The sequence below is a fragment of the Protobothrops mucrosquamatus genome, unplaced genomic scaffold, assembly GCF_001527695.2.
Source record: "Protobothrops mucrosquamatus isolate PMUCROS unplaced genomic scaffold, P.Mucros_1.0 scaffold254, whole genome shotgun sequence".
Classification (NCBI taxonomy): Eukaryota; Metazoa; Chordata; class Lepidosauria; order Squamata; family Viperidae; genus Protobothrops; species Protobothrops mucrosquamatus.
Window position 1 is genome coordinate 340,568 of NW_015386602.1, and position 27,357 is coordinate 367,924.

The 27,357-nt window shown below is 35.2% G+C and overlaps 1 protein-coding gene across 1 annotated transcript in view; it reads left to right on the forward strand.

Annotated features, from left to right (window-relative positions):
- PCSK5 (proprotein convertase subtilisin/kexin type 5) overlaps window positions 1-27,357 on the forward strand; it is a 140,264-nt gene that overhangs the window by 17,615 nt on the left and 95,292 nt on the right. Inside the window, exon 3 of the mRNA XM_015814469.1 lies at window positions 15,555-15,668. Coding sequence (XP_015669955.1) covers window positions 15,555-15,668 — 114 coding nt within the window. The remainder of the gene's footprint in view (window positions 1-15,554; window positions 15,669-27,357) is intronic.

Consider the following 27,357-nt stretch of genomic DNA (forward strand, 5'->3'; position numbering starts at 1 on the left):
TATGAGCAGTTGGTCATTTGTTTTATGGATATTGCTTTTTGATCATTTTTTATATATTGTGATAGGAAAATTAATTAATAAGCAGTTAATTTTGGTCAAACTACATTTCATCTTAAAAGCTTCCCACAAAAATTAATTTAAAATTTAATTTAAGTAAGATATGGATAACTGACACCTTGTACATCTTTAAATTTTACTTTGGTGTTTTCATTTTGATTATAAACAAATTGCCGTAAACTAGAAATAAAGTCAGTACAGTTTCTTATGACAAATATTATTGGCAAGATAGGAATGTTGATAGGAATAAATCAGACAAATTTTAGAAAAGGTAATGATTTATCATACTAAAAATGCTGTTCTGTATTACTGAGCAAGAAACTTTACACTTATTCTGTCCATATTAGTATAACAACAAGATTGGCATGTAAAATGCAGTCGTGGAGCTGTAAACTTTCTTTTTCCTTTCCCTTTCCCCTTTCCCTTTCTCTTTCCCTTCCCTTATGCTGCTCATTCACCTGGATATAAAAGTGGACTATCATTTTTAGAATGACAAAATTCACACAGCTGCTTCTTGTTGTGGAAAAAGTAGTAATGATACCTACTTGTCCACCTTATCCTTATTATCGGACCATCTTAGAAACCTAAGCTCTAGAAAATAAGCAGATATCATGTTATCACACATTACAGTGTTGACAGCAGCAGTACAGCGTACAGCAGTACAGTGCTGGTAGCAGCAGATTAAGGTATTTGAACTTTAAGCCAAAGGAGAACTAGGGCTTCTACCAAATGTAATAATATCCTGATGGAATACAGTATAAACATTTAAGACACAGATGTTGAAGTATTTTATTTTGCTTTTTCAACTGGGACATCCTGGGTTTCGCTCAGTATACCCCACTTCAAAAAGCAAAACAAAGTTATCTCACTTTTGCTCATTATTTCAGCACCAAGATAACAAAGTATGTATATAACATCTTCACCAAGTCATCAAACTTAAAATCACTTCACCTATGTTATGTCTGTTTTTATAATAGATCCATCAACTTAGCTAAGTGTAAGCATTATTTCTTATACATTATACATATTATAGTATTCAAGTAGAACCTACTGACATCTAGAATTTACACTAAAATGGTATTTGAATAGGATTGTCTATTGGATCATATTTTGTCTATTGTCTTAGTAAAGATATGCTGCCTATACCATATATATGTTTATATATAATGAAGAGCTATGATTAATCATTATTCACACATAGCTCTAAAATTTAAATCATGATTTACAATATAGAGTGACTATTTTGACATATCAAACTGAGCTAAAACTGAATGGGCTATATTTGAGCTTTGAAACATATTTTTTCAAAGCTCTTAATTTAGAAAAAAAAGAAAATGTCTCATTGAAGAAGGAAAACAGCCAAGTATTGGCCACTCAAGATTGAAAATGTTATATATTCAAAAGTTGGAGACTGGCTTCTTAGCTAACTCTTGGATGTCTTTCTCCAGATGCAAAGATGCTTCAATCTTTGCATTGATTTGTCTAATATTGTACTTTAGGAAAATCCTGATTCCCATTATTATAATTTATTATCCACAAACCACACATAATAAGAGTTGAATTGTTTTTGTTTCCTAATGACCACAATGCTTGGTAAGGTCAGCTTTGAGCATAGAAGTAGTGGATAAAAGGTATTCAGTGAGGAAGTCCAGTTGCCTCTGCCCAAATGTATCTGAAAAAAAAAGTTGAAAGACTGTTTGTATCAGAGAAAGGGTAATTAGAGAAAAATCAAGCATCTTATACACTGCTATTCGCCTCAACATCCAAAAATTGCTTTTAATTAAAAATTAAAATAAGTATCAAAAATAATTATTTCTAAGTGATGCACATTTCCGCAGCTACTTGTTTATTGAGCATTTGGATTTAGCTTACACTTTGCCAGTAGAGAAAGTAGATGTGAACAAGCACCATAGACTGTATCAAATTTTTGGAATGTTGCATTCTGTTTTGGAGGTCACAGAAGAAGGGGAGAACGAAATTGGATCTGTTGATGGCAGACCTGGGAAGGTTCAGGGGAAGGATTTAAAAAGATGTGGTACCTGCTTTGCTCTTGTCTCTAGTTGTGTATTGTTATGTAGAATGCTATTACTACTATGAGGAATACTATGAAAACCAGTGCTACCAACAGCAATTGTGGAGCTTTGAAGTAGAGCTGTTATCACCATCCTTAGAGTATGAAGAACAGTTGTAGACTAGACCTCAGCTTCTGATCTGTGATAATCTGGCTCTGGATGTGGAAAGTACAGAGGTTGATTGAGATCAGTAGAATATGTGTTGAGTTTCGTAAATGTGAAGACAAAAATGAAGAAATGATTGTTGGTTGAGATGATGCAATGGTTCCCAAATTGGGACTGTGATGGGCAGGGGCACAAATAGTGGGAGGGCACTAAGTAAGCTGTTGTAGGAGATCCACATATTCATGTGTGTCTCTTCTTCTAAGTCAGTTTCCCCAGTCCTGGTTCAGGTAGAAACATTATCAGGTGACTTGGTCTCTAAGATGCTGGTAAACGTCAGGTCTATGGCATTTAGATTATATCCATCTACAACATGATGGTTGATGAGCATGTAGACCTGTTGGGTATTACTGACTGGGACCAATGGAGGTGTAGTTCTCCCTGAAATCCGGTTTCATGTTTTGTGTCCTGCAGCAGCAGAACATAAATTTATGTAGAAAACTTGCAATGGCAAGGAACATTGTGTAATGGTATGTGGGAAAGACCTTGGGAGGCAGATTAGACAACTGTCATACAAAAGGTATTTCAGGCCACAGAAGCAGATGGGAAGCATTTCAGATCAGATCTTCAAATTACACATTGTAAGTGCATTGCTAGTGGGACCCTGATGATGATTCACTAATCATGAATTCAGGGAGATTCAGGAGATTTCAGAGACTGCTTGGAAGATTTTTTGAGAATTTGGCAGGTTGAAGCTGCTGAGAGACATCATCTGTCAGTTCAGAATGAGGAGTCATCAGTATGATGATTACACCAATTATACATAACTAGCCAAGACAGACATGATGCCATGGAAAGCCTGAACTGATGTCTGAGAGATATCAGGTAAAACAATCCCAAATTAAATCCTACAAATACCAAACTGCTTTTTATTTTTATTTTTTCAATGAACAAACAGGGCAATCTAGTAACATCAGTTTGGGATTACTGAAGATGGGATTGTACTTCCTCTGTTGCAACTTGGTTGGACTGCTGCAACATATTCTACATGGAGCAGCCTTTGGTGAAGCTTTTGTTGGCAGAAAGTGTCTGTTGATATTTGAGGATGAAAGTCCTGATTTTTGCAAGGGAATGAAATGCAGAGGGAGTCAAGCAAAGTGTGTTGGGAAGTGAGCATTGAAAAAGATTATGAAATAGCAGCTAGCTTTCTTCCATGTATACTCAGAAGCTGTGGCTATACTGCACTGCAACGTGTGCATTGTTGTTGAAAACTGCTAAGACTAATTGCATAGCCTGACCTTGTCTAGAAAAAGTACCTATCTCTAGAAAGTCCTACAGTGTATGCTGAGAGTACATTTAAAATAACATTTATTTCCTAAAAATAATACTTTCTTTTAAAACTGCAATAATATATACAAGAATACTGGATTTGTTTTCTCATAATAAGACAGACTATTATTATCATTTTCTACCCTTCTTAACTAAACACACAATCCCTAATAGAAAGAACTGGGACCTTCAGTATACAAAGAAAGTTGCTAAACTACAATACTTACTCAAGGGATAGCCTTGCTCTATTTGCATTTTTTCTTATCATTGGTACATTAGATATAAACATCTGAAATGGACTGTCCATACTTGTACAGTTGACTGTAGGAGTATAGATGGCAAAACTACAATAACTAAAAAAGTTACAGTTATAATGCTGACAGTTGGCAAAGTCTACTTTGGTTGAATATTTTTTTGAAATAAGCAGAGGCTTTGGTTCAAAGCTTATATTCCCCAGATATTTTTATCAAGCTTTGTGTTCTGAAGGTTAATATTTTTATTAGTGTGGGTTACATTTGAGTTTTAATTAAAACTTTGTAATAATAGTTTCATTGTCATTGGTTAATGAGAGTGAGATATCATATTCAAAAGAAGAGTCTGAGAGGAGACAGACAAACATGGAGAGATACTGCCTGGCCTTGTAGTAGGACAAAATAGGCAGTATCTGAACGAAATGTAGATATGATGTTCCAGTGAGAGAGAAAGAAAGAATTCTCAGTAGAGAAGTTGAAAAAATATCCTGGGAGAAAGCAATGAGAAACCATTTCTATATTATCGCCAAGAAAACTACTTAGATTCCTGAAGTCACAAAAAGTCAAGTTCAATTTACAGGACACTCATTATTGTGTAATCCATCTACTGAGCTAATAAAATTATACATTAAATGCGATAGACCAACATAATAAAACTAATAAATTAAACCCTGAATGTTGATTCAAGTGTTATAACTACCACATAGACATCATAAAAGAATTCCTGAGCCATACATGCAGTATAAGTTTTGAAAGGCTCTTTACTCCATATCAATGTAGCATAACAGTAGCTGTTTGGTTTGGACCCTCTATACAGGCAAGAACATAAGCAGAAAGTCTTTACAGTACAACATGCATAATTACATTTTGATAACTTTCATATGGCCAGAATGTTCTTAAATTGGACTTAAAAGATAACCAAAGAAGAGACCATACTGACAAAGATTGCATATTATTTCAAGTAGACGGGACTAAAAGACAACCTGAATTGAGTTTTAATGCCAGTTTGTAGAAGATAATGTGTATATTACAGTAACTTACTGTTGCTTTTAGAATCAATAGATGAGGGAATGGCATTTCTCAAGGGAGCGTAGCATTGTAGGATTCTTTGAGATGTTCTTCAGTCCAATCTAGCATAACATATAGGCTTCCCACTCTTGGTAATAGTGCCTAAGCCAAACAGATGAATAATGATCACTGCTTGGCAAATCTTGTTATTCTTGGGAGCTTAGTAATGGGCAGTGTTTGTGTTATTGTTACATTACGCCTGCTTCTTGAACCAATTAGTTACTGGATTTGAACAAGATATAGGACTACATTCCTAATCACAAGGACATCAAAATGATAAAATATGCACCGTAATGTATTTTGTAATGTAGCTGCAGCAACCATATCAATTCTGGTTTGGCTTTCCTGGACAGCAGCAGGTGGTGATTATGGGGCTGTGACTGAGCTTTTGGGCAGCAACAGGATCATATTAGCAGCTAAATGAGACTCTACCTAATTCAGTCTCCTGGTTCAAGCATGGGATGGCAGAGGGTACAGGAACAAGCAGGAGGCTTCGTTATGGGATCAACCAGTGTGGCTACCATTGGGTTGGCCACATGGTGTAGCAATCTATACATTTATTTGTTTAAATTCATATGCCACCCATCTCACTTCATTTGACTCTGAGTGGCTTACAATCTGGTAAAACAATGCTATAAAAGATTGAAATAATAGTACAACAAATATAATATTAAACAGAGAAATAGTTTAGGTGGTGGTGGAGGGAGTACAGTGATGTGGAGGTGGAAATCTTCTATTTAATCCACCTCTAGGATGGCACATCCCCATCTGGGCCCCAGGCCAATCAGCAGAGCCAGGTTTTAAGGCCCTTATGGGTTGGGTGGGAATGGATCTCAGCTCAAGGGGTTTAGTATTCCAGAAGGTGGGAGACATGGCAGAATTCCTTAGACAGTGGGATCCTCAGCATACCGCTTCTCCCGACGTGAATGGGGTAGGCCAATCCTATTGGGGTGAGATGGTTACTCAGGTAACCTGGACCCCTGCCATACATTTTGTCACATTCACATTCTTTGCCAATTTCATTCATGTTGGTAGATTGCCGTTACAGTCAGCTTACTGAACTTTAATTACAACTAAATCCAGAATTTTCCTTTCATCATTATTTGAAGAGTTTGTACGTATTGTCTTTTGAAGAGTATTGTCGTTTGGATTGAAGGTTATTTGGTCAGGGTTATGGGGTGTCTTTCTGAGGCACTGTTACTGTTTTCTCCCTGGGCAAGAAACAAATTTGGCAGGGACCCTGAGCCATTCTTGCCATGTAGTTTGGTGTTGCTACCCTTCCCCACTTGGGTGAGATTAGAGTGGGTGAGGGTAGAGTGGACTGCAGAGAGAGGATGGTTGGTGATGTGTTGTTTAAGACAGGTAGCTGATACTTGATCTAAGAGATGCTGAATCTGAGGTCCCGGGTGTGGTAGTGTGGAATGGGCAGTCCTATTAGGATGATGACAGGTAAAGAAATGGTAGAAAACAAGGAAGAGCCAATTGTCTTGGACATTGACTGTATGCATGACTGGAAGCAGTGGTGGGATTCAGCTGGTACACACAACTTCGGCAGAATCTGTAGCTATTTTTTGTTGCCCAGGTCCAGAATGGACTTCCAGAAGTGGCATACACACAGAGAACCAGTTGTTCACATATTTGACTGGAAGTCACCTCTTTTCACCTCATCAATCCCCTCCCATCCAAATTCACTTTCCTGCTCAGGTCTGTAAAACAAGAGAGAAGCATCCACAGCTCTCTTTGTCTCTCTGTCTCTCTCTCTCTGTTTCCCCCCCCCACCCCAGTTGATGCCCAAGTCACCCAATGCTTCCCTGACCTCCTTGCTATCTCATGTGCCCACTGCAACTCCTCTTTTTTTTCTTTGCTTACCCAGAAAAGAAAACCCTTGCCCAGCAGTTTCTGTAGGCAATCCCTTCTGTGCTTGACTATTCTCTCCCCCCAACCCCACCCCACAGAGCAGAGACATTGGAGAGGAAGAAATTACAACAGAATGAGTAAGTACACAACAGGGAATACACTAGACTGTTTGCTGAGTGCACTCACAGCTGTGAGTGTCTGTGCATTATTTCAGTGTGTATTCCCCATTGTGTGCCTGCTTACTTTCCTATAATTCCTCCCTTTCCAATGAAGAGCAATGGGGCCAATGGAGCTTCTCCTGACTCACAAAGTATAAATTTGTATGCCCTGATCATATACGTTTGCTTGTCACATTGATTGTTATCCATTTCAATTCTTGAGTGTATTGTAATTTTGCAGCAAATTTTAGATAGAGTATATAATACAATAAGGATGAGTCTGAAAATTAATGCAGCAAAATCCAGAATTGTGCTTGACAGGAGAAATAGGATGAACAATTTCAAGTTATATGTAAAAGGTGAAAAAAGACCAAAGCAAAGAGATGGCTTATCATGGCTAACTAAAAAAAGGGAAAGACAGAGAAAGTTTTTAAAAAATCATATCCTAGTGTAGTGGATAGCATATTGTGAGGAACAAACATTTGCCAACGGAAGTGAGAATTGAGTAGGTCAGGAGAAACTTAGAAGTAAATAATTTAAGAAATGTGCATACTAAAACAAAAAGACGTAGGATCAAGAATCAATGAGTGCTGAATGAATGTGGATTAAATATAAGAATGTAATGAGAGACTACTATAAATAGGAAATACTTTAAGTTGTTTTGGTCAAATGGAGAGAATGAATGAGGATAAAACCTTAAAACAAATATAGCAAGTCTCCAGGTTAAGTTTGACCCATAGTTAAGAACAGAGCAACATTTGAGTTAAATACACAATTCAAATTAAATACATAATGATTCAAGTTCTTTATACAATACTTATACAGTATTACATAATCATTCTGTTCCATTTTACATATAAATTTGACTTAAGGACAGATTGCTCCTGTTGGCAATCTCTCCTGTTTTGGGGAGATTCCACCTTGGGGATGGAACTTGTTTGTAAACTGGGGACTGACTGTAATATGAAAGTAGAGCAAATGGCTACTGAATGAGTGTGGATTGAATACAAAAGTGACAAATAAGAAAGCTTTGAGGTGGCTTGGTCTTAGAGAGAGAATGAATGAGGATCAGTTTACAAAACATTTGCTTTTATTACTGTTACTTACTAGGCTACTTTCTTTCCACCCTTTGAATTATATAATTAACCGTAAAAAAGAATGGTGTTGGATGATATACAGTACATGTATGTGGATATATGGTGGATGCATATTCATGTATGTGTAAATTATTATGCACAACTGTATTTATCATTTTATGACTGAGGAATAAATGTAGATAATTGTGCTTAACATTTTTTATGAAAAATGTGTACATATGCTCTGCAAAGTAATTAATATTAAACAATTTTAAACCACATTAATTAAAAGTATTTCATGTATATTGAAGGATAGCTTGTGAAAGTCTGCAATTCCATTTTTATTAAAATAAAATATAGCATGCTAAATTCCATTTATATGATGTACTTAACATTAGTCATGTTTATTGCAGTGCTGTTTTTCATGAAAACTATATCTATAAAAGTTCAGGTTGGCATTATGGTTTTTTTCTCCTTATTTATAAATTATTTGTTAAAATTTTTAAAGGAACAGGATAAATATCTATATACGAAAGAAGATAGGATGACACATAGTAGATAAAGAATAAAATGTCAGAAAATAAACGAAGAGTTTACAATAATCATAAATTTCACATTTTATTATATATTTAATTCAATGTATAGAACCACATTGATTGTAATCTTAAGAAATAACTCCAAATATATTAATATTGATGTCAGCAGTGTTTGTTAGTAGTACATAGTCATGTAAATGGAAAACAACAAGGGAAAAGGGGAAAATGAAGCAAGAAAGAAAAAAAGGAGAGAAAAATCAGTAAATGCAAAATTGGAAAACTAAATAGTTTTAATTTTTTTCCCAACTGATGATTACATTAACACATTTATAAACATTGAAATTGTTTCTAATTACTGCTTTTATATTATTTTCCCCTTAAAAACTGTGCATAGTAATGTCTTGATTTTCTTTTCTTTTTGTGATACTAACTTAAAAATTATAACAATTGTAACAGCTTCTAAAAATGCCATTTTCAATGCAGCCAGTCTTTGACTTATGACAGAATTTCTATTGATATGTGATGCAGTCTGAATTGCTTCACAATGACAGTCCCAGTTAGCATTGTTAATAAAATTCGATGGTCATTAGACAAGGCAAATTCCTGCCAATTTCCTATAATGAGTCAGTGGGGAAGCCAGCAGGAAATTGCAAGTCCCAGGTAGCTCAAAAAAAATGGGGGAGAGGCAGTGGGCAGGTAAGTTGCTGGTGGTGGTTGGGAGAGGGCATGATGAGAGGTATGCAGTGGTGGGATTCAGCCAGTTCGCACCACTTTGGCAGAACCGGTAGTTAATGTTTTATTGCCCAGGCCCAGAATGGACTTCCGGAAGCGGCATCCACACAGAGAACTGGTTGTTCACATATTTGAATCCCACCGTAAGGGTCTTGGGAGTCAGTGAGATGGTGCAAAAGCATATGGGGGAGATGCAACATGGGTTGTGGAGGGTGCGCAAAGGTGCGAGGAAGAACTTACTCCAGCAACTTGTGACCTTCCCTGTCAGCTTCCCCGTTGACTTTTTGGAGACACTGGCAGGGAAGGTTGCAAATGCATGTGATTGTGGGGTGCTGCAACTGATTGTAAGTGCAGAGCTGTTGTCAAGTTCCCAAGTTGGAATCAAATGACTGCAGGAATTTTGGGACAGCCAGAACTCTAGGGATTGGTCAACAACCATTTGTTCATGGTCATAGGTCAAGGATTTCTGTATACATACACTAAACACGCTTCATACCACCACAAAGTAGTTAGAGTCAATAGAATTACTCTAACGGTAAACAATTTAAAAATTAATAATGGGTTGCTGTTCATAATTTTTTGCAGTATAAAATCTTCATAAGATTCATTTGATTCCAAAGTTCTTTTCTAACAAGCAGGCTAAATCAATGAATTGTTCATCCCGGGCAGCTCATATCATCTAGAAAAGGCCCATTTCAGCCCTTAAAAAAACATAACGCTGTAATCTAATTAAATTAACATTGCTACATTTTTATTTACAGAAGAATTGCAATCCAGTTGTTAATTATTTTCTAGGAACATTTGTATAATTTCTGTTCAGAAAAAAAAGTTTTTTAAAAAGTCACCATGTAGTTTGTTCCTGGGGATGGACCCTTTCCCTATGCCTCTCTTGTGGAAGGTAGGAGGAAAGCTTTTTAGTTCTATGTTTTGATAGCACCGACCTTACTCACATCAGGGAGTCCAAAGTTCAAAAGAAAATAATGTGTAACTGGACCTCAGGTCAAGAAAATCAAATGAGAATAAAGTCTGCACTGGCCTAGAAGAAAAGTGGGCATTGTTTTCCTTGTTAAAGAGCTTTAATTAGATGTGATAGCAATTTTGCAGCTTGCCTGCTAAGCAACAGGAAATTGGGAACAACGGAAACTGGCAGTTTGTTAGTGAGAATACACAAGGTATTCAGAGGAAGAAAATACTCACTTCAAAAGGAAGTAACTTTAAAATAAAAACTGGTTTTGAGCCATGAAAAGTGAAAGATAAAGTAAAAAGTAAGGACTCAAAAATTCATATTCCAAAATATAACAAGTGCTATTTTTTTCTGCCTATCTGTTGTATGAATTCAGTGCCTTTATTTTGAACAATTTGGCCATGCATATGTTTGATCCACTGAAGAACCAGTTCAGATTAAACAAAACAATTATTACTTCAATCACCAACTCTTCAACATGATTCATCCAGGGTTGTTGAAAAAAGCCTAAATGTGTTAGATCTGGGGAAACTGTTTTATTTTTTATTTAAAGTAGAAAATATATTTCTATATCCTTAATCAATGAACTGGAAATTGTTGCAGTATAAATTTCAGATATGTACTGAATAAACTGCATATGAAATAAAAATAGTCTATACATCTGTTTATAATTTCTTTGAACATCTTTAACTTAAAGTGAGTTTCTAAGCTAATGCATTTGCTTAGAATGTTTGATGTTTGACTTACAATTTTTAAAATGTGACTCCTTATTATAAACTATTCTAGAGGGAGCTGTTCTCACAGTTTAAATAGAAAATAAAAATTACATTTCTGAGAAGGTTACTTTTTCCTTTACTTCATGATATAACTGCAAGTTTACACATTAAAATTCTGATCAATGGGACATGGAGACACATAAACCAAAGTTCCTTGCACAGAAGACAAGGCAGAATTTATTTTATGTAATTTAGAATGCAACCTAAACAGGACTTTCAAATTTATTTATAGCTAACTACAATGTAACTCATACTTTATTTTTTCTTTCTTGAACATTTTAAAATTCTACATAAAGGATTAAACCATACTTCTGTCCAGTATTTCTCCAGATAATCATAGGGTTTTCGAAGAATGTAAAAAGAACCTGTGTGATTTACTCCTACCTACTATTGTTTGAACAAATGTTATACCCTACTTGAATCCACTAGGGCTTAATAGTAACAGTTTTTAATCACTCTTATTGTTGGAATAATTATCAAGAAATAAACCTGTGGTTTCCAGAATTTAAGATATAATAATTTATTCTAATAGTAAAGTAAAATATGATGTGGTATTAGATCTTTCTCCAATTAAACAAAATACTTTTATATTGGAATTATTGGGAATAGATCCCATTGTCTTTATGAAAAATCATAGAAAAAGAACTGCAGAGAATAGTTGCTGGATAGTTAGTGGACTTAAAGTATTGCTAAAAAAAATCTTTTCAAATCTTTCCAATAGCCAGTTAAGACACTTTGTATATTTGTTTTTATATTTTTCACCACTGTTCCTTGCAGAACTCTTCTAGCTCAGAAATATTCTTAGTTCCCCTTGCGCACACTGCTGTTTGAGATTTCAGAGATAATATTCAAGTCTGGGGAATGGGAAGTCTACTCCAAAACCTTTATTTTTCTTCCCTAAATGTTTAATGGTTGATTTGGAGGTATCTTTCAGATCAGCATTGTGGTGAAGCATCCAAACGTCCAACTCATTTCAGCTTCATTTTCTTCACTTACTGTAAAACATCCTTCACGGAACAAGTAGTAGGATGTATATAGTTTGAAAGAGAAGTACTTTTATGTAGTACTGAATCTTTTTCATACAGATTTAGACTATGCCAAACATACTTAAGTCAATACACTCTTGAAATAACCCAAATAACTCTTCAGCCCTGCTATAACATTAAATCAGAACCAAACTAGATCAAAATACTTTTTGCATTTGTTTATTTAAAAAAAATAAATTCCATCTTTCAATAGGTGAGTATTCAAGTCACCTAATAAAGTATAGAAACTAAAAAGCAGATACAAAAAGTTAAAAATACAGGTCAAAATTAACACTATAATAGGTACTAACATATTTTAATAATTACAGCCTGGCGAAAGAGAGAAGTCTTGACAGATTTCCTAAATATTGAGAGATTTAAGGCCAAATTCAACTCCCAGAGCAGGACGTTCTATTAGCTGGGCGCAAAGCAGGTTCTCTTTGGTGTGCCAGAAAGTCAGGCATCGGCATCAGGGACATATTCTAAAAGCTTCTCTGGCAAATAAGAACATCTGGCACAGCTTTGTAATCCCTCAGATCAAAGTTTTCAAAGTTATGGCCCTTGTGCAGATTCCACATCATTTTCTGTGGCAAACAACAGTATTTTGCAGGTAGGCAAAATGCCCAGGAAGCCAGGACACTGAGTGCAGCATTGGAAAAAGTATCAGTGGCCTCACAATCCACCAGTGAACCTGATAGGTCTTCCATCGCTGTGATTTTGAGGTTTCTCATGTTGAGGAATCTCTCATTCTGGGAACCTCCACCCAATCTCTCATTCCATGGCAGGTACTGTTTCTGATGCAGCTCTTTGGCAGGCAGTCAATAATGGGCCAGGGAAGATGTATGCTGGAAACATTGGCTGCCCAAAGTAGGAAGGAAGCTTGGATGCCACTTGACCAGAATCTGCTATGATGAATGAGTCAATGACTTATGCTGTAATGTGGGAATCTTTTGTTCCCCATAGTTTTGTTCCGGTATTTGTCTGGCTTTAGTTTAAATTAGTTTATTAGGCGCTTGAATGCTTACCATGTTTATTTGATCATTGATAATGGCATTTTATAATAATAATAATAATAATAACAACAACAACAACAACAACAACTTTATTGTCACTTTGAAAGTACACCAATTGGCATACATCAAAATGAAATTTCATTGCATACAGCTCTCAAAGGGCCACCACCTCCGATATACACTCCTTGTTCGTGGCCAGCTCAAGTTACAGATCTTCCATTTTAGTCTCTAGGGAGCGAACGATGGCAAACAGGATAGATGGAAATGGAGCTCCATTTTAATTTCTTTGTTTGTTATTCTTTGTTATTTCATTGTAACTTACCCTAAATCAATCAGAACTGGGATGGGTTAGAAACATTCCATAATAAATAGATTTATAAATAATAAACCAAACGTTGATGTTCTAAGTAATGACCAAGTTTGGCTATTATAAGTAACCAAAATGAAATTGCTGTTTTGTAGCTCTGATTTGCAATGTTTTACCTTTGTTATTTTTAACTTAATATAGCTATGTTTAAGGGTATACCATGATACTCTTCATTTCTTCATTTATTTTACTTTCTAAACACTTTTGTATCAGTGTCTAAAATAGTTAGCATTGTGCTCTTGAGGCTAATGACCTTGTCTTCAAGAAGCATTGATTATTTCAATTTGAGATCTCTAAATTAATTACTATATGCCATCAAGTTTATGTTCAATTCTTACTGGCCATTTAGCCGGATTTTCTCAGAGATCTGCCCTCAGTTTGGCCCCTCAAGTCTTCCAATGGTACATTCATGAGTGCTATAACTGAGTCCACCATCTTGCTATAGGTTGTTCTCTTTTTCTTTTTCATTCCATGTGTTCCAGAATTATAGATTTCTCTAGTAAACTAGTGTTAAGACCCAGATGGTCAAGGCAATGCAGGCCTCTAAAGAGTTCTTTATTTCTTTTAAACAATGTTCCAGCCAATGGCTCTCTAACAACTGTAAGGCTCCACCCTCATACTACCCTGAAGGCAGCCACCCTCAGTCCCCCAAACAACAGCTCCTATAGTACAAATAAAGCCTTCAGAGTAGGAGCACGCTCACTGAGCAAGGTCCAGGATCCCAAGTCCAATCCACCAGGCAGAGTCCAGACACAAGACCAGGGCAATCCTCAGGACAAGAAACAGGTCCCAGAAAAGAAGCAATTCCAAAGCCCAAGTGAAGCAAAGGTCAAACATAGCCACCAGGGAAGGGAGAGGTCCAAAACAAAATGTGAAGTGCAATCTTCCAAGCTAGGCAAGGCAAACAGATACGAATAAAAGCCGGGGGAGTGTCTGAGATGGTATATGTTCTCCTGCTTGAGCAGGGGACTGGACTAGAAGACCTTCAAGGTCCCTTCCAGCTCTATTCTATTCCACATATAGGTTAAATAAAATGACAGTATAAAGTCTTGCCTCACCTCTTTGCCAACCTGGAGCCAATCTGTTTCACCATGTTTTGGCTGTATTGTAGCATCCTGGTTTGGCCCGTACCACATCATATACAATGTACTGGTTAGCCCTCAATATGCTGTAATTTTTCACAAATACAACTTTCAGAAACATTTTAAAGGCAACTCCACATAGATTGCAGTGCAGTAATCAAGATCAAATGTAATTAAGGCAGTTTAGGAAAAGTAACAACTGGTGACTTTGCACCTTAATGAGCAAAGACAGTCCTCATCATAGTTACAGTTTTCAAACCTTGTGTCAATTGAATTCCAGGAACATTTCCAGATGTAAATATGCTATTGAGGAGGAATGCAATCCCATCTAAATATTTCAGCCTCTCAGTCCATTTTCCTGGTTGTCATTAGCATAATTTCCTAACTTTATAAAAACTATTTTTACAATACTGCTACTGCACCCTTAACCCTGCATGACTAACATCACTCCAGGGGATAATTTGATTAGGGCCCTAGCTATTTGATTATATAATGATCTTGGCAATAAAAAGGGGACTTGATCTCCTTCCTCTATCTTTTTGTTTCTGTTTTGTCATACCATAAATTCTTATTCTTGGAATGGTTTTCATTCTATATATTTAATATTGGCTGTAGCTGAAATAAAGATTGACTAATTGATTGATCATTCTCACTGTCTTTTTCTGGAGTGTTTCAGGCTTAGCATTTTTGAATCTAGAAAATGGCATTGAGAGACCAAACCTTTTTAAATATATGAAACCCAACTGGGATAAGGTGAATTCATAAAAAATGGTTTGATCTTTTAATGGTAGACCATTGTTATTTAGGTATTCTTTCTTCTCTTTTTTATTTTATTTCATTTCCTTTATGTTTTGATCTTGCATATGTGATAAGCATGCATCAAAAACAAATATTCTTGGAAAGAATTTTTGCAGAATGTTTTAAGTTGCTGTGATAATTATCCAAAAATATTTTTAAAAATATGTCAAATAAACCAACGATATCTGTCTTTAAATGCTGCTTATGTTCAACATCGTAGTATTTTATTCACTGTATTTTTAAATATACAAGATATTGTTTTAATATGTGGTGTTTTTTTCTTTTTAACAGGTAGAATGGATAGAACAGCAAATTGTAAAAATAAGAAGAAAGAGAGATTACAAACCTGGTAGCATCCAATCCATGTTTTTTAATGATCCCAAATGGCAAAGTATGTGGTATATGGTAAGTCCATATAGGCTAATATTTGCACAGAAATCTGTCACATTAAACACACTTGTCTTCAGTGCAACTTGTTTAGTAAAAATAATAAATATTTGAAACCAAAACATTTAATGTTGCCAAAGTAAGATGTATTCTTATAGTTCTATAAATTAAATTTTATAATGGTAATTGGAAAAGATAATCTATTTTTTGAAAGTTATGTTTAATTAAATACAGTATATAGTTCTTTCATAATTTTTTTCTAGTATTGGAGTAAAAATATTAATGTGCTTTTTGTAATCATCATTTTCCTATAACTAAAATATTAATAGTAATTTGGGAAAAATATGAACTGAATCTGATGTAAATTATATTACTACAATAAACTTAATGTGAAGACATTCTAAAAACCTCTGTTGGCCAGAATGTGGCTTTATAAATATAAAAAATATAAGATCTAAAACCAAAGAAAGAAATCTGGAAAACACTACATGAAAGCCAAAGAAAGAAACCTCATTTGGAAGTATTCATAAAATCTTTTGTAATCTCAAGGATGGATGCATTTTAAATATCTATTTAATATTTCTAACGAAAATTGCATTTATTTGTTATAATACATTTTAAGTACTGCTTGTCTCAAAAAGGAATATACTTAATTTATCAAGTATTTTTCTATAGTAAATCTGGCAGCTAAGGACAAAAATTGAATTTGTTTCTTATATTAAAATATTTTTACATCCTGTGATAATGAATGAAGCTAAATTAAAGATTGTTATGTAATTTTTCCAATTTACTCAAAACCTTTTAAATCAAAATGAATAACAAAATGTGCATCATATTTAATTAATAGATACTTGTATTTAGTAGTTACTGATTCAATGTATTAAAAATACCCTTTATCTTGGCCTGAACTTATTTTGGAGAGTGGCTTGTGCTACCTTACGTGCATACATTCAAACATACACACACACATACACACAGATAGATTTATATGAATGTTCCATTTATTAAGCAGGGGTCAGGAGTTTCCAAACTGGTTTTAGATATAGTTGACAACCCTAGGTTGACAGGATGAGGAAGCTGGGAATTATATAGGATTTTTTTTGGTCCCTTCTTTCATTTTGCAGATATTATCTTAAATTCAATACCATTCTTTTGAATATAAGTATCACCATCTGATTATAGCTTTGCAGATGAATTAAGAAAGTTTCTCAAATGACCAAATCTAAATCTGGACTTTATTTGGTCCAGTACTGTTTGATTAGTTCTTGCAGTTTATGTTGTTTTTAGTAACTGGCCCCAAATCCCAAACTTGGAATATTGCTTGAATGCAAAAAGGGATTGGAAGAAAGGAAGCAAAAAAGCTCAGTGCTAATAAGAGAGAAGTTATATTTTTAAGTGTGGAACCTAATCCGGGTTTGAAGTTATAGCATGTTCTAATTTGGGTAGTACAGTTTTCGAAAGATAAAATATGTCATTTGAGGGATGCTTTGATATCTAGTGATGGATAATAGGCAACGTTGACAACTCAAAGTTTCATTGTACATGCATGTCTTCATGAAGGTATGATGTGCCTTTATATGGTTCTCCGGCTGTGACCTTCCGTGGAAAACTAGGATAAAGTCAAATCACTTCTCTGCATGTTGTTTCAGAATATTCTTTACATTATAACTGGTTCAGTTATGGCTCTTATTGTTCTATAAGAATTCCTTTCTAATTTCTCTACCTTCAAATTTTCTTGCGTTCTTTTTGTCCTTATGTCTTGATATTTTTAAATTCCATCATCTTTAGTGCCTGATGAATGGCTGATATGATGTATTTTAAATTCAGTGTAATATTTCAGCAAAGGGCTTCACAAATCTCAGTATTGCTATATAGAAATGCAAATATAATTGAATTCCTTTATTAACATTCTTTAATATATTCTTATTTATTCTAAAATATATCTCTCTCATTAAACTGTCAGAAAGAACTGAAGCCAAACAACAAATAAAAAGCAGTGGTTTTTCTTGTATCTTTGAATGAACAAGAATTAAGTATCCTTGATAGAATTAATAGTTATTCCCAGGGCTTTTTTTCTCGGAGAAAAGGTGGCGGAACTCAAACCTGGCCACGCCCTCATCAAACCCTAGGACCGCCCCTTTAGAGAACAGGAATGCAAGTAAAATTTGGGAGGGGCTATTTCCGGTGCGGCCGGCCCGGAAAAAGGTGCCGGAACGCGGTTCCGCCGCGTTCCGGCTGAAAAAAAGCCCTGGTTATTCCATAACAAAAGGTAATTGTGCATAAAAATAAGTAGAAAAATACAACAGTGTATCTTTTAGGATCTAGATTAATGAATAACTTGGCAATTATTACCTTTAACCCCAGAACAGCTCTACATTTACTGCTGAATTCTGATTTTGAAATTTCACACTTTCAAATTCTTTTCTCTTTGTAATTAGATCCTTTGTCCTACTTTTTACATTTTTTTTCTGCCACCCAATGACCTGAAATGCTTAAAAATCTTAAAAATTATCATTATTAGAGTTTTATCTTTTATTAAACTAAGGAGGTTAATCATTTCCTTGCTTCTTGTTTTGATAACTGTAATAAATATGATTGGTTCATATAGCTATATCATACTTTTACTTTTTTTTAAAGGAATCTTATTCATTTGAATATTTTTAGGATCAAACACGAAATAAGTTCCTCATTCAAATGAAAGGATTCTTAAGAGGGTTTTGAATGCAAGCTTATGTAGATCCTGCATTCAAATATACATGGCATTTTGCAATCCTAGTATTTCCTTCCTTCCTTAATATTTATAACCTGCCTTAGTTCTAACAAAATCTGGTTAAAGTACAACTATGTCAAGCTAAAATACAAAAACAAAAATAAAAGTTGCATGCGCATAGTTAAAGTAGTACAATCTCTATATATTTTCCTGAGGGGGACAATAGATAACCAGATGTTATCAGCATACGATCCTAGCCTCTAGTGCTATCATATTATATAGTATGGAGCCTCTGAGGCATTCCACACTGGATTTCCTAGGAGCTTGAGTGTTTAAAGCCCATGACCACTGATTAGAACCACCTACTACAATAAAAATAAAATCACTATAAGACAACGTCCCCATCTTGGAAGCCCTTCAGATGGTTCCAGAGATATGCCATGGTCCGTAGATTGGACATTTCCAATAGGTCCTTGAGGGATACACTCATTTTATCTGGGTCCTGAGGAAAGTCATTGACCAGAATTAGCAATGCCATTTTTATCCCATAACCAGGAAAAGATGAAAAAGATCCAGAAACTTTATTTCTGATATAGATAATTTACCATTATAATCTCAGCTACACTGGCCAGAAAGGGAAGTTGGGAACAAGGTAAACTTTATATATATAAACTTTGTAGAAAAGACTTATCTAAAGCAGATGGCACTTTAAAACAGCTTTCCAGAACTTTCAGTTGTGGTTGCTGAAAGCTCACCAAGCCATCCAAAGAAGCCAGGAAGCACATGACTTGATCTTGTAGATGGAATAATTCAGTCTGTCTACTTCTTCAGTTTTCACAAAGTCAAAATATTCCAGATTAGAACATAAAAAGCCACTTCTCTTACTCTGGCTGCTATCCAACCCAGAATGAATATAAGCAAATTTATTTGTTGTGCTACAGATATTTTATCCTATCCATTTTTCCCTTAAAAGATCTTGGCCCTGCTAAACAGTGATATTTAATAGGAAAGCACAGATGCAATCTTCCTGGAGAAGACTATACTTTTTCCTGATCTTTAGACATGAGTTCTTATCATCAGTTGTTTCCAGTGGTGGGATTTAGCCAGTTCACACCACTTCGGCAGAACCAGTAGCTATTGTTTTGTTGCCCAGGCCCAGAATGGACTTCCGGAAGCGGCATCCACACAGACAACCAGTTGTTCACATATCTGAATCCCACCACTGGTTGTTTCTACTACTTTTTTTTTGCGTTTGCTTATTTTAAATTGCTTCATATCCCTGCACTGCTCAGTACAGGTAATCCCCCAGGTACGAGTGTTTATTTAGCGAGTTTTCACAAAAACGAATTAATTCAGAAATTGCATTAGAAATTCAAAATTGCCAGCAAAAAGAGACCTTTTGTAGCCATGTGGCTTGATTTCAGTCTCTACTGCAGCAGCGGCCATTTTTATCTCTGTGACTTGCTTGGGCCATTCAGAGCTATGAGAAACCGGAAGGGTTTTGTTTTTGTTTTTTTGTCCCTGATCACTTGGCCAAACAAGAGCAGAGCCAGGACCAGTTTTTGCTTTTGCTGCAATCCGCTACTGCCTGGGCTCGAATGCTACAATTACTTCTGTAAGTTTTTTTAAAAAAAAAATAGTTTCCAAACACAATAGTTTGCAAAGTACAGTACTACAAAAGAAGAGAGTTCCAAAAGTTTGCAAGCAGTTTGGGAACAGCTCTGTTTTTTAAGTATTGTACTTTGCAAACTATTGTGGTTGCAAACTATTGAGCTTTTATTTTGGAAATTAGCATATATTACTGTAGTTTGTAGCTTTTAAATTTAAAATGCCTCCAGAAGTTGTGGGTGTCCCATCACTGGAAGCTTTTAAGAAGAGACTGGATAGGCATTTATCAGAAATACGCTCTTCTGAGAGCATGGGTTAGACTAGCGAACCTCAAGGTCTCTTCCATCTCTGTTACTATTGCAAGCTGAGAGTTCTGCAAATCCCTCCCCATTTCCCTGTGGGTGCCTGGCTGGCTCTTAAACTAGTGTTTTTTATTAAAGCAATGCCCCCCCCCTACTCTCTGGGCAGCTGAAGACGCTTGAGCTGGCTTGCAGCAGTTGTTGTTGTTGTTTTTTAAAAAAATAACTGTGGTGACTTGCAAGCCCTGCTTGGAGGCAATTTAGTTCCTGAGACAAGCTCACCGGAAACAGCTGATCGGCGGCTGGCAGGAAACCCTCCCAGTTCAGTTAATATGGCAGCTATCGGAGGAAATAGTAAGTCAGATCTTCGTTCATTTAACAACCCATTTGATTTAATTAAGGAATTTTATTTTTTAAAATTGTAAAATTAAGTTTGATTCATTTGATGAGTTTTTTGACTTATGAGCCTAATGGCAGGCTCCATTAGGTTCGTACCTCGGGGACTACCTGTAAACAAAGAGCTGCATCGGATCTCCAGGCATACGTCTTGTGGCAGCAATGCAATTCCTCCTCTCTCACCTCTGTATTTCTCTGGCATTTTAAGAACACAATGCTCTTTTCAGAGACCTCTCAGTGAAACTGTATTAAATCCCAGATTGATTCCATGGAGCTATACAGCCTTATGTCCTTGTCCTCATTCTCATCCTCTTCCCAATCTTTCATAATCTCCATTTTCACCATGTACTTTGCAACCCATCTGCTGCCTGCATTCTCCCACTTTTGTTTTCTCATTCTCCCTTTTACTTTTTCAGTCCCTTCATTTAATCTTTCCATTTCCTCTGCACAACTAACAAAATATCCCCAAAGCAAAAGCTTATACTAACATGCTAAAACTAATCCTGGCTCTAACAGACTAATTAGGAATTATTTCTTCATCTCTCATATGCCTAGATTAATGGAAAGAGAAAAGAGTACATTAAATGATAGAGTTTATGCCTAATCTCCATAAATCACAGTATAGGATCAGCAGAAAAGATATCTGCATATAGTCACCGGTTGTTCAAATATCATATTAGAGTATCATATGCTAGCTTTGTTTTGTTTTAATATGATATACCAATTTAGCTCTGCTGATTTGTAAGCAATGATTAATTTTATTAATCAGCTTTTTATACTGCTTTTCACTTGACAATATTGCAGTATCTTAGAATGATACAACAAAATACAGTAAAACTACTGCAACATGCTCTACCTGGGGCTGCCCCTGAGGAGCATTCTGAAACTTCAAACCAGTGTAGAACATAGCTGCAAGGGTAGTAAATGGTACCAAATATACAGCACAATAACACCACTACTGCGTAAGCTACATTGGTTACCGGTATGTTTCTGGATGCAATTCAAGGTGCTAGTTGTCACCTTTAAAGCCTTACATAGCTTGGGACCGAGTTAGCTGAGATACTATCTTTTTCCCAACTCTACCCATCAAATTCAATCTACCCAATTGGTCATGCTGCAGATCGTGTCAGCCAAAGAGTGTCAGCTGGCAGGGACTAGATGGCAGTACAATAGACCCTGCCTCTCTGGAATATCTTCCATTGGAAATTAGAATGGTCCCAACCCAGTTGGGAGATGGTATAGGTTCTCCTGCTTAAGCAGGGGGCTGGACTAGAAGACCTCCAAGATCCCTTCCAGCTCTATTCTATTCCAGTTGGCCTTTCATAAGGCTTTAGAAACCTAAGTGTGTTCCCAAGTCTGGGGCAGTGAATGTGTCAAGGGCTCTGTTTCCTGGCTTTATTGTCAACTGACCACGTATCTTGGCTGCAGTATATATTTATTTTTGGATGTTTATTATTGTTCTAAAATATTGTATTGCTTTTATTGTTCGGGTAGTCCCCGACTTACAACCATACATTTAGTGACCATTCAAAATTATAAGAGCACTGAAAAAAGCGTTTTTCACACTTTCAACCATTGCAGCATCCCCATGATCACACGATCAGAATTCAGACACTTGGAACTGGCATGTGTCTGTTGCAGTGTCCTAGGGTCATGCGATCACCTTTTGCATCTTTCTGACAAGCAGCATCAATGGGGAATTGTTAAGATTCACTTAATAATCATGTTACTAACTTAACAACTGCAGGTTGTAAAATGGGGCAAAACTTACTTAAGAATTGTCTTGCTTAGCAATGGAAATTTTGGGCTCAATTGTGGTCTTAAGTTGAGGACTACCTGTACAATAAAAACAGTAAAAACATTTTTGATTGTAAGCCACTCAGTCATTGATTGAAATGGACAGCTATAGAATTTGAATACATACATACATACATACATACATACATACATACATACATACATACATACATACATACTAACAATTAATTAATTAATAAAATACACTGAAATGATGCAATATAAAAATAATAACATTTCAATTATTCAGCAATTTCAAAATGAAACCATGATTAGGGCAGGTAATAAAATCAAGGGAAGATCTGAAGAAAGTCTAATTGCCAGTGGAAGGGTAGAGTGTAAATCAGGCCATTATTGGCCAAATTATACACTTTATTGGGATGTATAAATATATTGACTTTACAAACTTATTAAGTGAGTTTGGTTGAAAGTTCTTAAAAGCGAAATTTGTCTGCTTGTATTTGTAATTATGTTCAGCAAGTCATACTACATCAAAATTTCCAATAGGAAGTAATGAAGTTTTATATACTACTACTACATACCATTTAGTTGCTATTAATATATAATGAAAAATAATTAATTGCTGGACTAAGTTTAAATATGTCACAAAATAGACTAATTACCGTAGTTATATGTATAGAAATAATTGACTGAAATTAGCTATAAGTAAAAGCTATAAGTAAAAGCTACCTTATTAGCCATACACCATTTTTCTTTTTTCAGGATGAAATGAAATGGGTGAAAAGCAAATAAATATGTGTGGTGATGATATGTAAATCACAACATCATCAGCAATGCTACAACTCACTAAATGAATCAGACATCAGGATATAAGCACAAGAACAATATTTGCATGATAATATAATTCACACACATTGGCATTTTGATGTCACTGCAGTTGGTTATGGACAGTGCAGAGTAAATATAGCTAATTATCCAAGTAGCCAACTAGCAAAGGGTAAAGGACATGATTGTGGTTACATATGATTTATAGGTTTCTTTGAAGAAAGCATAATATTAAATATTAAAGAATCAGGGTGTTTGTTACCCAGCATCATTAATTATTACTATTATTCAGAATTTAATATTAAACCCTAATATTCAAGAAGCAGTATTATTATCAGAGTCAATTTTGAGCAAATACAAGCTATCAGCAAGGAACTGTAGTAAAATTGACTGAATCCCAAGTTCAGTGGCCCAATTTGTACAAATTCTATGTTTCATGAGGTGAAACATGACTCCTATAAAATTACTCAAATGCATATAGTGCTTTTAAGAAGGGCATAAAAGTAGACAGAGTAGATTCAAATACTGAGCCATAGTTTATTGTACCGTGGTTATTTGAACAATCATAGTGATCTGATTCACACAAAATGATAAAAGTTCTACTGTAAACTGGATCATATATGAAGTCAAATAATAGTGGAACCCATCAATAATTTCTTTCAGTTTTCTTTTTTCTTTTTTTGGTAATGAGAGGAGTGAAAACAAATTTTCTGATCACAAGGAATTTCTAATCATGATATTTTAAGGGAAAAGTATTATGTCCTTTACTAGACATTGAGCTTGATCTCTTTGATGAAGCAATTATAGATTACAGGCATTATCTAATTCATAAAAAAAATTTAACCTATGTGTCCCTTTTACTGCGTTTAAAAGAATTATCTGAGAATGGGGAGATTACAACTTTTTTGAAGCATCTATTTTGCTTCAGCTTTTATTTAATATTGTTAGAAAGTAAAGAACAACAAAAGGAGTCAATTTTGAGTTTAGGTACTAGTTAATTGGTGACAAGAAACTTTAATTTCCTAAATGGTATCTCTGATTTGATGCCTTGTATCATTTGGTCCAAGTCAGTTGAGGGTTACCTACTTTCTAAATCTTATTAGTATATTGTACATTTCAATTGTATATATTTCTTAAATTATTTTAAAGTAAAATTCTTAATTTTTTATACCAAAGTATACAATACAATACAATAACAGAGTTGGAAGGGACCTTGGGGGTCTTCTAGTCCAACCTCTTGCTCAGGCAGGAAACCCTATACCATTTCAGACAAATGGCTGTCCAGTCTCTTCTTAAACACTTCCAGTGTTGGAGCATTCACAGCTTCTGGAGGCAGGTTGTTCCACTGATTAATTGTTCTAATTGTCAGGAATTTTTTCCTTAGTTCTAGATTGTTTCTCTCTTTGATTAGTTTCCATCCATTGCTTCTTGTCCTGCCTTCAGGTGCTTTGGAGAATAGCTTGACTCCCTCTTCTTTGTGGCAGCCCCTGAGATATTGGAACACTGCTATCATGTCCCCCCTCGTCCTTCTCTTCATTAAACTATGCATACTCAATTCCAGCAACCGTTCTTTATATGTTTTAGCCTGCAATCCCCTAATCATCTTTGTTGCTCTTCTCTGTACTCTTTCTAGAATCTCAACATCTTTTTTTTGTATGAAGCTTTGTTTTATTATTCAAAAGCATACCTAACGTAAAACATTAGAAGACAGACATGCCAGTCTTTTTTGTTAATTGGCAATATTGCTTGCATATTTATTTACTGATGATCTATAAATAACTGTAAAGACAAATCATGTCTTTTCATATGGAGTTGCATTTGGTAATATCCCACAACTGGAAAATAAATAATTTTCATTGATACTAAGATATGAAATCTAGCAGCTATGTGATTGTTTTTGATTCTCAAGGATAATATCACCTTCCCAAACATTTCTTTCTCCCAGTGTTGCATCAAAATATCTAAATATATTTTGTTCACTTACTACTATTGATTTTGTTACAGCAAAATTATTTATACTTTATAAAATAACTTGTTTTTCTGCAATGGTGGGCAAAGTGTCAGAATTTGCAGGGAGTTTTTGCATCTTTATATTTCTTATGTCAGAGATCAGTACCCTCTGGGTTCGTGTATGTCTCTAACAAATAAGAACCATACATATGTAATATCTTAAATTTCTAAAACCAGCAACAAAAAAATTCTTTACCATTTTCTTTAGTATGCAATGAGATTGTAGAAAAGAGATTGATGTTGCTATTATAGAAATGTGACAGTTTATGTTACATTTCAAGGTACAATTTTCTGTGAGTTACAGTCTATATTCTTGGCTAATACTGTTGGCTAAGAAGCATATCTGATGGGGTCCAGAAGGAGAGTCTTCCCTTCTCTGAAGAGATTAGATTGGCCCCAACTTTGCTGGCCTTTCATAAGGCCTTAAATACCTAGTTTTGTGTTTGAGCCCCAGGTGTAGGAATGAGCCTGTTTCCTGGCTGAGTTAATGGCTGCGATTTCTTTTCCTGGCTGCTCTGTATTTTATTTGTTTGATATGTAGTATTTTTATTTACTTGTAATATTATTATCTGCCTAGAGTTATTTGTTTAAGATGGGCAGCCCTATCAATCAAATAAATCAATAAATGACCATTCATTTTGAAATATATGTTATATGTAATGTCACTGTAAATGAGATATTTACTACTAATTGAAAATAACTGTCATCTTAACAGGATATAAATGTTCTTAATGCTCTATTGTTGACCATCTACTTCTCCAGTGGCATAGATAGTGTTTCCTTCTTCTATTTTTCCATACTACCATCCTATGACATGGGTGAAAAAGAGTGATTGGCCCAAATTCATCCAGTGAGATCCCATTGCAGAATGTGGGCTAGAATTTTCATCTTCTAGTTTCTAGGCCAGTGCTTTTACCATCACAGCACAAAAGTCCACCAGCTGAAAGATGATACTCTAAAGTCAAAACCAGCATAAGAACAACTTCTACGTCAAACTCTCTTGGCATGGATAAACATTTAGACAAATTTGGGTGCCAGATCATCAAACTTCCAGAATAGATCTGGAGCTAATCATGTGACCAAAATAAAGATGCTACGAAGTCTGGTTATTGTAAAGGAATTTAGAGATGGGGAAGATTGATTGGTAAGAAATGAGACGAGAGAAATTGAACAGACTTTCAACATTCTGCTGCTAAACCCTACCATAAGGAAGAAGCATTCCTGGAGTTTCTGCATTGTCTGTTTCTTGACCTGGCCTATCTCAAAGGGTGGTTACTAATGTTGCCTGAGTTGATGTGCAAGAAAAGGACAGAGGATGAAAGCTTTGGTCAACAAGTAAGATTTATGAGAAATGAATGCAGATTCCAACCACAGATAAGAAAGGTCAGAGAAAGATACCTCAATAAGGAAAGTCAACAAATAGAAGAAAATGACTGGAAAAAAATAACAGAAGCATATATAGGCAAGGTGGATTACTCAAGAGTAATTATGCGGGGAAAAATCTAAGAGGCAAATAGGATTAAAAGAAGATGGAAAAAACCAGAAAGTCTTTACAAGTGGGTTTATAGAAACATTTATAGAAAGAGAATACACTCAGAAACTAAATAATGGATACTAAAGTATGAGAGGCAACAGACCATCTTCAAATAGGAAAGCACCAGACAGAGATGATATACCCATTGAACTGTTGAAAGGTACAGGGAAAAGACAAAGTGATAATATCTCTGTATTTTTAAATATCGACAAAAGAGACTAAATAATGGAAAATATGGGTTTTGATATTCCCTTACTTCTAATTTTATACTGAATTAATGTTTGACTTAAGATGTAATAAAGAAGAAAATAGTCATAAGAGAGAAAAATACCAAATGAACAGATTTTTTTTCAGAAAATCCAAGCTTCGGGGATATGAAATATAGTGAGCATAAGATGGATAATGCAGAGAGCAAGTGAATGCAAGAGGGAGATTAGTCTGTATTTTATCAACTACAGCAAGGCTTTTGATTATGTACAGTAGTTCATGCCAGAAAGTGGAATATATTAAGACAAGTGAATATGTCAGAATACCTGGTTATTTTTCTGATGAATCTTTAAAATAAAC